Source organism: Pyrus communis, chromosome 5 (assembly GCF_041283825.1).
Source record: "Pyrus communis isolate YQ-2024b chromosome 5, ASM4128382v1, whole genome shotgun sequence".
In the NCBI taxonomy this organism is placed as follows: Eukaryota; Viridiplantae; Streptophyta; class Magnoliopsida; order Rosales; family Rosaceae; genus Pyrus; species Pyrus communis.
The window spans coordinates 29,938,633-29,950,561 of record NC_142569.1 but is presented as its reverse complement, the minus strand read 5'-3'; the positions used below and the strand labels follow the sequence as shown (position 1 = coordinate 29,950,561).

Below are 11,929 nucleotides of genomic sequence, written 5' to 3'. Positions count from 1 at the left end.
TTTGGTAAGGTCCCTCATGTATGATTAAAGTGCATCAAAATCGTACATATTGTGGTCCCTCATCTAACCCATTTTTTGACCATATCTGCCTTTTATAATTACTCTTACGGATTTAATAAAAAGATAATGAATTTGAAAGGCAGGCTTGTGATGACCATCATGACCAATAGAGCCATGATATACACAGAGGGAGCTGCCATGGGCTGGAATTGCCGGCCATGATAAATAAAAGCATACCATCGGTCAATATAAACAAACAGCATACGAATGTAGGACAATTTTTCGAATGACGATCCTGTTTTTTGTGAGGTTTTCAGATATTTATAAATTGTGTACATTATACGATTATAAATTATTTTTAAATTATTTTATTTAAAATTGAATACAAATAATATCTGATGAAAACTGATTACATGATGTACAATGAACATAACGATGTATAAATTCTCAAAATTCTCACAAAAAATATCGAAAAATGATCCTCATTCCAATTTTTCCATGACGCAACTGAGCACTGAGTACCTAACGAACGGCTAGATTTGAACACTGAGATTGCAAATTGCTTTTAATGAAATGTATGAAACAATAATTAAAAGGGCAGATCAGTAACACTATTTTTTTACATAAATATTGGCACAAATTTTTTAGGTTCATGTACTATATTTCAACAATCTAAATCGTTTATTTTTTAAAACGTCATTCATAGATCATTTTTGCAAAAAAAAATTAGATAAATCCAAAACCGTTAGAACATTCATTTGTAGTGAAGAAAATAAACGAATATGTTTCCACAAAAAAAATTCTAATTCCTTAATCCAACGGTTATATGAATTCAAATTTGGGATGATTTTTAATAGACATGATATTTAAGAGAATACCTAAAACATAGACGATTTCGATCGTTGGAATACATTATGAAGTAGTTCCTAAAAAAACATGTATCAAAAGTTGTGTTAAAAAAACGAATATGTACCAATAATCAAATAGTTAAAAGAATGGGAACTATTATTTGTATTACACAAATCTCATTCTACACTCTTTACAAGTGTATTTTTCATTTTAATTATAAAAAGTTTGAAGTGCCAATAACAATTTCTAAAAGAATTATGATTTTAGTGAATTTTTGTAAAGATGATCTATTAATGAATAACATAAAAAATGAGCGACTCCTGATATTCAATTGTAAGGCTACAAAGGAAGTGATCATTTACCACAATGGTAGAGAAGAGTGTTGTTCTTACATTATCGTGTGAGTTCGAATTCCGTTGACTCTCTAATCTAACATCTAATATAACAAATTTATGGATAAAAAGCAAAAAAAATTGTAAGCCTACAAAGTGGGTTAGCACCATTAGTTCATTAACTAATTAACACTTGAGCCATCAAGGGCAATTGATTTTTAAATTTGTATAATTTTTTATACAACGATATATTTACACTTAATGTGAGAAAATAAAATAGTTTTGAACTCGTCATTTATTTATGAGATTTGAACAGAAAATCTTTTACTTAAAAAGTAGGGAGAAATGCTACTAATCGTAGTAAATAAAATATAAATATTAAGATTAGAGTAACACTAGGTAAAGTTAAGGATTACATGAATGAACCCAGAAAATTAACTACATCTTTACAGCATAAAAGTATGTTAAAGAGCATATAAATTAGAAACAACTAATAAGAAAAAAAAAATGGAAAATAAGGTACCTTTGAATTACAATTGTTATAGATTAGATATCAAACATTTTGTTGAATATTTATATCCTGAAATTCTACAATATTACACAAATAATTACTCCTAATTTTGGTCTTTACCAAAAATAATTAAAATAATAATTAGCTAACTTATAGTAGTAGTCACTAGTAGTCAGTAACTCGGAAACTCAGCTGAGTCGTCTCAACTCGACTCGCTCCACTCAAAACCGCCCCACACCGCCCACACCTATTAACATACAGATTCGATCATTCGACGAAAAGCAAATCAACATACAGATTTATCAGCCAACCCTCGAAGCAACGGCCGAGATTCGCTCAAATACTCGAGCTGATTCAGAGCATCAACGTGGCAGCGTCTTTGGAGATCCTCGATGCTCAAGAACCGGCCGGAGTTACCAGACTCTGACCGGGCCAGGACCCGAAGAACCTCTTCGAAAAACGACTCGTCGCACGGGATGGCCAAGGGGCCTTGGTTGGCGAAGCCGTACTCCTCTTCGGCCTGTACTAGAAGCTTCTGGAAGATGGGGTGGTTCAGGTACGTCGCGCGCACGACAAACCGCTTGCAGCTGCTGCCTACGCAGATCGCCACGTGTCCCGAGGGGACGTCGGACGGCGCAGGTGCGGCCATGAGGCGCGCCTTCTTGTGCCAGCGCCCTAGCATTTGACGGATTCTGACAATGCGTCGGAGTTTGTTGCATTTGCTGATCGCCGGCGACATTTTCCCGGAAAGCGTGGAAAAGAGTGGAAAAGTGGGAGTTGTTAAGGAAGAGTGTTCCGGGGAGAGGATTTGGGAATTTGCTGGTGGGAGGATTATATGGGACGTGAAGAAGTGAAATGCCCCTGGATTTGGAGATATTTACGAGATTGTGCTCGTTGTTTTGAGTTGTTGGCGAGGCCATGTGATGGGTAGAGAGGAATGTTGAGATGATAACATGGGTTTGGTGGACCGATGTTGTTTCTTGATGGATGCGCCATGCCCCCATTCAATTTGAGATTAGATAAATGCTTGATTGGCTCCTGACAACAAACAAACAACGGATACGCTTGATTGGGGGACACTTGCCTACACGAGTACGGCGGTACATCATTTTCAACATAGACGCGTGTTATTATTAGTAAATGTCATGAAATATCAAATTATACTCTATTGTATTAATTACTTTGTTGGGTGCCCTAATTTCATGTATAACAATAGTATAACATAACATTAACATTCAACGTAATTATTAAAATTTACATTTTTATGGTTATATAATTATAATAATCAAGCTGTAGTTAATAATACATAACGACGTTGTTATCACTGTGGTAAGGTTGGTTTTTATGTTGTGAATGACCCATTACCCTGTCAATGTTGGTTATTATACTTGAACTTGATTACATTACACTCAACGTTATAATGGTCACCTTATTACATTATACAGGTAGGCTATTATTAGGGATGTCATGAAATAATTACACATCATTGTCAGTTACTTACTTTCATGTCTAATAGTGTTACAACATGATATATATTCAACAACTAAATTACAAGAAAGGTACGGTTACACTATAGTCCTTAACATTTACAATTACACTATAGTCATTAACATTTACAGTTACACTATAGTCGTATTACACTCTAATTAAGGTTATATAATAATAATGATAAAGTTACAGTTAATAACAAATAATGATGTTGTTATTACTGTAACAAGGTTGGTACGTACCTTGTGGACACCTTATTACACTATCAAGATAAGTTATTATATGCCGACTCGATTGCATTACACTACCAATCATTTTTCTCTCTTAAACGGTACCGTAGGCTAACCCATAGAAAAATATCAGAACGAATGTTATTGTGCTAATCTTAATATTTTTTTTTAATTATATTATTAATGTAAAATATTGTCTCAGTGACATGTCCAGTGTAAGTAAGTCATCCTCGGTTGAATGGCTAAAATGAAAACGAACAAAGAATGATAAAGGTACATGTAATGTGCAATAGGAAATGCAGGCGAAAAAATGAAGTAGGGTTAGGGCAATTAGCTGAAATGATCAGTTTTTGACATTTAATTGCATAAATGATCAATTTTTATCATCTCATCATTATATCTCCTTGTGTGATCATTATGTCATCGTTATATAATCGATATATGATTAATATATTGTCGTTGTAAGAAACTGTTTTATTTGCAATCAAATGTTATAAACCGATCCTTCCAGCTAATTGTCTAATAAAATAAGACTGTTTTAGGCGTATTAGGAGTTTGTCATGGGCTTGTTGAGTGACCAACTAGCAACTATATGCAACTGGATTCTCTCTAGTAAGAGCCCAAAAATGAAAAGGCATTTTGCCGAGTTTGGTAACGTCTTCCAACTAACAGATGCAATGTGTTTAGTAAAGTTAAATACAATATTTTATTGGGTATAGATTCGAGTAACATGAAGCTGTCTGTGAACAATTCCAATTAAAATTGGACCAAAGAGAGTGATATTTTATGTTTGATACAATTCTATTCGCTTTCATTTAAATTGAAAATCCAATGCTCCATAAATGTACGTATATGGTTTATATAATTGTTAAGAATGATTCCAAATTGATAGGAGGAGAGACCTTACATGTGCTTATAAGTAAGTTAAGATACTTTCCATATTGCCTATTGGTTTGATGGTGGAACCCCAACTTCTGTCATCGTACAAGAGCAGGTTGTCCCGCGTGTGAAGAAAAAGGGCCACACATGCTCTACACCATTCCGTTATGTTGTTCACATGTTAGGCTTGAAAATTCGTCACACATAACGAGACGTGTTGAGAATGAATCACATATTTATGAGAGGATGGACATTGCATGAGCTTATAAGTAAGTTGGACTATTTCCTATATTTCCAAATAGTTTTATGTCAGAATCCTAACTTTCTTCAATAATTTAATAAATAGAATTCTATCAATACATTTAAATTATTCATGGTTAGATAATTTCAAGTGCTGATAGGAATAAAGAAGTATAAAACAACTAAGTTAAATTTAATTGAATATTATTTCGTGGGAATCCTTATGAATTTCCTATATAGATAATTACTGAACCAAGATGGCTTTTTTGAGTAAAGCTTTTGTACCAATAGCTTTTAAACTTTACCATGTGTTGTACTAATATTGGTCATTTTCATTAACATCATTTATTTTTCGGTTAAATATAGGAATATATTAGAAACTTCATCCCACGTCTTTAAAAATAAATTTTAAAAATGCAAAAATAAGAAAATAACAAAGAAAAAGAAAACTAAAAATATCAAATTATTTTTCCGTGAGAGAAAATTGAATGCATAGAAATTTTCATTTCGGTAGTGAAATATGTGATTAGTTAGTTATCCAACCACAATTCAATCTCCTATTGACTTTGAAATTGCATCACATAGTATTAAAAGTTACTAAAGTCCAACCATTTTCATCCATCATTTTGTTTTTGTAGTTCAAATTTATTTTGTTTTAAGTTTTAGTTATTAATTTATAAGCTTTTATTTGTTTTTAGCTTCTTCTATTGTTTTTGAGAAAATTGTAGCAATGGTCCCTCAACTTTAATCCAATTAGAGCAATGATATGATCCCTCAACTAAAAATCCATGATCATTGGTCCTTTAACTCATTATCAAAATGTATAGCTATGGTCATTTTCGTCAACTCTGTTAAAACTTCTGTCAAAATAAGTCACGTGCCACGCACATAAGGTTAGAATTAAGGGACAAATATGGAAACTAAATGAAAAAAATGGTAGAAATGGTCCTTCAACTTTAACTCAATTACAGCAAGGGTCCCTTAACTTTAACCCAATTAGCAATGATTCTTCCAACACGACTCGTTTTGACAGAAGTTCTAACAGAGTTTACGAAAATGATCATAAATGCACATTTTGAGGAGTTAAGGGACCATTGATCATGTATTTTTAGTTGAGGGATCATTACTCCAATTGGGTTAAAGTGAGAGACCACTGCTATAATTTCCTCATTGTTTTTTTTTTTTTTTTTTTTTTAAGTTAAAGTTCCTGAGATAGCTCTAGATTAAATGGAAAAATAGACAGAACTAGTGAAAATGACTAATGCTGCAACATTTTGTCAAATTTGATGACTAAAAAACTAATATGTAAGTTCAAAAACTAAAATTAAACAGGGATAAAATTCAAAAACCATTGCTACGATTAAGCCTTGAGTAATAATAATTCATTAATTAACATTCGAGGACCAGACATGAAATAGTCATGTAATTTGGAAAATAGTTTAAAAAAACCTTAAATAGATAAACCACGTGTGAGAATTCCTGATTAAGGAAAAAGAAACTCACATTCTTATGAATTACAATAATTGTCGTAAATACAAACCCTGAGTCATGGGCATCCAACCAAAATGAATGATCATGACCCCTAAGCACTGTTCTAAAAACTCTTGCCTAGCGCTAGCCGGCGCTAGGCAGTTGGCCACCACATTAATGAAACTCTAAGCGTTTGAAAAATAAGAAAAGACACCTAAACCTGCCTAGGTTCCCACCTAGCCTGCCTAGAACCCTTTAGGTCACTATTCTCACTTAGACAGAAATTAGATAACTTTCATTTTGCATTTTATTTTTTCAATAAATTGTAAGAGACTTGCTGAATACTTAGACAAACACTCATTATATGCTTGTTCCCTATGTTTTCAATATATTCTAGTACTTTATAATCTATACGTCATTCTATTTTGCAATTTAGGCATCCTCATACAATTATGTGGGACCATGATTTTCCAGGGCAGGAGTAAGGCGGATTGGAATGCAGTTACATTAGAAGTCCATTCATGGACTTAACATCTTCGAGTGGAGCTGGATTATCAGAGCAGTAGTGCGTCCTTCATCCTGTTCCGAAGCAGTGGAGGAAGTCTGAGTGACTTCGGTGAGAATGACCATCATCCTCTATATGTCTTGAAGTTCCTACAATCTAGGAATTGGTGTGCACCGCAAGTAATCACACTACTAAAGATGATGCAATATCTACTACTAAATATCCTCTAGGATTCTCCCGGCTTAGCACAAGGATTCTATCCTAGAAAGGTCGTTTTCCTGACTGGTATATATACACCAATCTAGGGTTCGTCTCTGGTAGCACAATCATCGCACTCTAATTCTCTTGCCACTTGAGTCTTATACTTCCTTACTAATTTGACCATCTGAAAGCCTTTGGTTGACACCCCCGGTGATTGAAGGCTTGCTCATGGTTGTTAACTATTTTACAGGTTACTTGGATTTGTGCCCTCATCATCCACGGCGTGCACGAATTGGGTTCCAACAAATTATGTACGTACTTTTATAAGTATAAAAGGACATCTATTTATACGTTATATAATAAATTTAATTAAAATTAAAAAAATTGCCTAGACGCTAAACTCTTGCCGGCCGCCTGACTAACACCTAGCACTTTTTAGAACCTTGTCCTATGACCATGTTGTGCAATACACTTATGAAAGACCACAACCAACCAATTGTTATGAGGTTTTCCCATTTATCTGTATTTTTCAACATAAAAGTTGTGGGTTATTTGCAAAATTGACGGTCAATGTGTTTTTCAAATATGTGCTTCAAATGACTTCTAAACTTTGTGAAGTAAAATGCAGTTAATTCAACTATATATTTACAAGGTAGAGCATGTTCTGCAACCGTCTTATGTTTATGGTAAAGTTTTGAGTTCAAATTTAACGAACAAGTGTTTGTCACAAGTTAAATAACAATAACAAAAAATGAAAGTGCATTCTGTTGTCAATCACAATGGTTTGTATTTTTTAATAACCGACTGCAATTTATAAGCTTGACAATTTGTTTGTTTTGTATCCTCCTACCCATGTTTTTGTAATCATATATCCGATTATATATTCTCTCTGTCGAGGAAATAGAAAACGTTTATGATATCATTAATGAAGTGCATTCTAATCGTTTTCAAGTGAAAAATAAAATCCTTCTTGATAAATGTGCATACGATTTTATGCTTGGAAATACCATGTGCATCCAGTAAGCCTCATGAAATAAAACGACAAAATAATATGATAACATACCGATTAATTAATTGATCATAAGTTAAATTATTCAAGTTAGTTTTGGCAACTTATTAGGAGGAGCATGGCATCTTAACTTTTTGTTTTTTGGTTTATTATATTTGATAATGATTCGATTAGAAAGTTAACTGTTTGTATTTGCAGTTAAATGGACCACATGGTATCAAAATTTTATATGCACATACTTAAGTATAGCATAAGTAGGAATTAAGTTATAGCTAATATTCATTTCACCACACATTCATTTTTACAATATTCATATGTTCTTTCTCGTATACCCGCTCTTTGCACTCAAATTTATATTTTCTTTCTCGTCAATTAGCGTAATTTAGATTAATATCACCTAGTACAAAAGAATTGAAAAATTCAAGCTAACGATAATTTTACCTAATGATTTATTCATCTTTATTTTGTTAAAGGAAGTTCAGATTCAAATTTCATAGAAGACAATATTGTTGTGTTTTAAAATACAATATATTTACACCGAAGTGGAAGGAAATAACTTGGTATTGAACTTGTTATCCACGAAATTCAAACCTATGACCTTTCATTTACAGGTGAAGACACTTTTAAGGGAAGATGATTACTACTAAACCGTAATACTATGTAACTATTGAAAAGAAAAGAAAAACTAAAAAAACAAAATGAAAAAATGATTTGATGCCTCACACCTAATAAACAACAGATTGAGACATTATGTGGCTCTAAGTAACACTAAATGAGTGCTTGAACTTTAGTCACTAGAAACTTTGGAAATGCTTAATTTTACTGGTGTGGCTTAGTGCTTAAGTCCACAAATATATTAATAAAGCATGAAATGGACAAATATATATATTTTTTGTAGCGTTTTTGGTTTTTTCCTAACCCCATGATCTCTTGTCGACCAGTATCTTTTTAACACAGTAATATTGATTAAAATAGTAAATCACTGAAGATTTAGGGAATATATGATGGGATGGGACCAATTTGCGGGGTGATTAGCTGGGCTACTATGGAGTCAAAGGATGTTTATGAAAGTCCAACTTCCATCTTTATGTAATAAAAATTTTAAAAATTAAAATTACAATGGAAATTGCCATTCAAACCTCAAACTTTCGTCTCAGCCTAAAAAAACATAATAAAACCTATTTATGTGGAGAGTTATCATATACAGGTACATTGCTACTGTAGCGCCTCGCTTGACACAATGTTATGGAAAGAGAAATTTGTACAAATTGTAGTTGATTAGCACTAAATTTTACAATAACAATGTACCCGTATCATATATGTCTTTTCCGACACAAATAAAACCTCAACGTGTTTTATGTTGCAGGTGAACCAGAAAGTGCATCACCGACACGGGTCCAGGCCCGGCTAAGGTAGGTTTTGGCCCATCCGAGATTTTTAACCTACAGCCAACACGTACCTACAATAGCTCATCTAGACCACCCCAGTTATCCAACTATCCTAATCCATACCCTTCAACCCAAAATATAATCTTTTACATTCCTTAGGGTGCGTTTGTTGCACCGGACTATCTCGGACTGGACTAACTTTAGGGACTAAACTGGGCTGGCTTAGACAAGACTAAACTAGACTGATTTAGTGAAGCGTTTGGTGTAGTGTCGGACTAAGAAGTAGGATTCTAATATTATATTATTTAATCTATATTTATAATATTTTATTATTTACTTAATATATATTTATTAATATTCTATTATTAATTTATCTTTTTCTTATTTTCTAGAATCATTCTTTCTAGCTAACCTCTCTTTTTGTTTTGCCCTGCCGTCTCTCTCCCTTTGCGAGTCGCTCTTGTTACTCTCTCAGTTTCCTCCCTCGCCGTCTCAGTCCTCAGCAAACCAAGCAATCACAAACAGAGCACCATTCACATTTTTTGGGTCACTTTTCTCAGGTAATGTTCTTCCTAAATTTTCTTCGCTCCTTTTCTCCCTTTGTTGCACAGACTATTCGAATTAAAATCACAAAAAATGGAGACTTGCCTTCCTCCAAAAAACCCCAACCCCTCCCTCTCAAGCTTAGCATCGCTAATTCAATGGCAGCCATGGTGAGTTTTCCTATTCAGCTCATTCTCTCTCTTCCCTTAGTTTTTCCTTTCAAATCCCTCTCTCTCTTCCCTTTGCCTCTTTTCCCATCCAACTTCACTTGTTCTTCCATGGGTAGGGATAGAAGTTGCAGACGGCACGGGTGGGTGGGGCTAGATATGGGCGTGGGCAGGGATTAGAGTTGCAGACGGTAAAGGGTGGGTGGAGGAAGACGAGATGGATGAACCCAACCATCGAAAATCGAGGTCGAGATCGATACTGTCAAAAATTGAAGACAGAGATGGATGAACCAGTCGTTGAAATCGAGGTCGAGGTATATGCCGTCAAAAATTGGAGACTGAGATGGATGAACCCAGCTGTAAAAATATTTCTATCTTCCAAGTTCCAGCTTTCATTGAAGCCCAGGCTGTAGAAAATCAAGGTCAATGAACCTAGGGCAATGAAGTAGACGAAGGCCATAAAGGATGCAGCAAGAATGGACGAAGGCAAGAGAGAATGATGGAAGGTCTTAGCTAAACCCGTGGGTGTTGGGGTCTCTCACTAAGACCGGCTAGTAAAGCCGTTTGTGAAAGTGAGTCCCACCTAGTGCCATTAATGTTAGTCCCGCAAGCCACCAAACACAAGACTACAATCCAATCCAATCCAATGAAAGCTAAGAAGGGTAAACACATGCCCCCTTAAACTCCTATGCTTGTCTGCTACTCGTAATTCGCTGGACTTCTTGTTTCACATGTAAGGTCATCTCTAACTGAAAGGTTAATATAGTTTTGTTTAGAATTATAGTCCTGTAAAAAGTCATTTTTAAATAAATAGTGTCATGCTATATTCATATATCATCTCCAATCAAATGAGCTAAACATGGCTCATTCAATAATTTATTAGTTTTACATTAATATTTTAAATTTATTACTTAATTTAATTAACCTCCCCGTTGAATGTTTTTAAATTAAGTCGCTAAATTTGAATCATTTATTTAACTAAGGAGTTGGGCCCCAAAAAATGGGTTAAGACTTTAGAGGGAGACTACATTTGGCCAGCCTGATACCTTTTTAACCAAATAATGGTCCAATAGGCTACATAGAATTATAGCCTAACCATCGGTTGGAGATAAATTTTTAGGCAAATGATGCCATTTTTTTGGTTTTTAAGCCTTTAGCCATCTCCCTTGGAGATGGCATAAGTTCCTTTTCTTTTTCTGCTATTTTTCTTCTTCATTTGTTCTTTCCTACTTCCTTATTTTCTTTCTTCTTCTGGTCCAAAACTCTTCGACATTTCTAATTTTTATCCTTATCTTCCTCTACCATTTCCTAGTCTTTTTTAGATCAGACTATTTCTTACTACAATTTTCTAGTTTTTTTTAGACCAGACAATTTTTTACATGATCCGTTAATATCATACGAAAATGACATGAAAATAGAAGATTTCAGGTCAACACGATAGCTAATTGAGTCACCCATTAATAATGAGCTCTTAACGAGTTTACGCACGGGTAACCATAAAGAAAAAAGTTAGTTTGATAGTTTTAAATTACTAAAAACCTATCGAGTTACTACAATGGCCATAATATTTAATCTCTCATAAGTGAGATTAAAAAATTTCAAAGCACATTAAAAATACAAAGCAATTTAAAAATACCGAAGCACATTAAAAAAATCATATTAATTTATTTACAAGTGTGAAAAATGTGAAAAAATATGCAAATGTTCGTGATCACATCCTTTGCGCTTTGAGGATGGCTATATAGTCGTTTGAATTTTTAAACCCCTACAAACCCTCATGAGTAGTGTTTTTAGGGAGTTTAAAAAAATAAAAATTCATAATAATGAATTTAACAGCCCGTCCCTAAAAATGATGATTTTATAATTTTAATACGCGATTTTACGAAAATACCCTTTGAGGCGAGGATGTTTGACTCCCGTTGACCGTTCAAAGTCACAATTAATGTTTCCGATTAGATTTTGAAGTTACAAATGCATAGGCGAAATCCGTTTGCGAGTCAGGATTATAATGGTATAATTACGGACATTAGAAATTGTTTCACTAAACTTTAGATTTAAAGGAAAATTAAATTCCACCATGTGGGAAGTGTAGCCAATTAGAAAATTAGGGAGGAAGG

General features: G+C 33.9%; 1 protein-coding gene across 1 annotated transcript; it reads right to left on the bottom strand.

The window, feature by feature from the left end:
• Positions 1-1,689: 1,689 nt before the first annotated feature.
• On the bottom strand, positions 1,690-2,521 carry LOC137726240 (indole-3-acetic acid-induced protein ARG7). The gene has a single exon (XM_068465133.2). The coding sequence runs from the start codon at positions 2,429-2,431 to the stop codon at positions 1,979-1,981; it is 453 nt and encodes a 150-aa protein (XP_068321234.2). The 5' UTR covers positions 2,432-2,521; the 3' UTR covers positions 1,690-1,978.
• Positions 2,522-11,929: the final 9,408 nt, after the last annotated feature.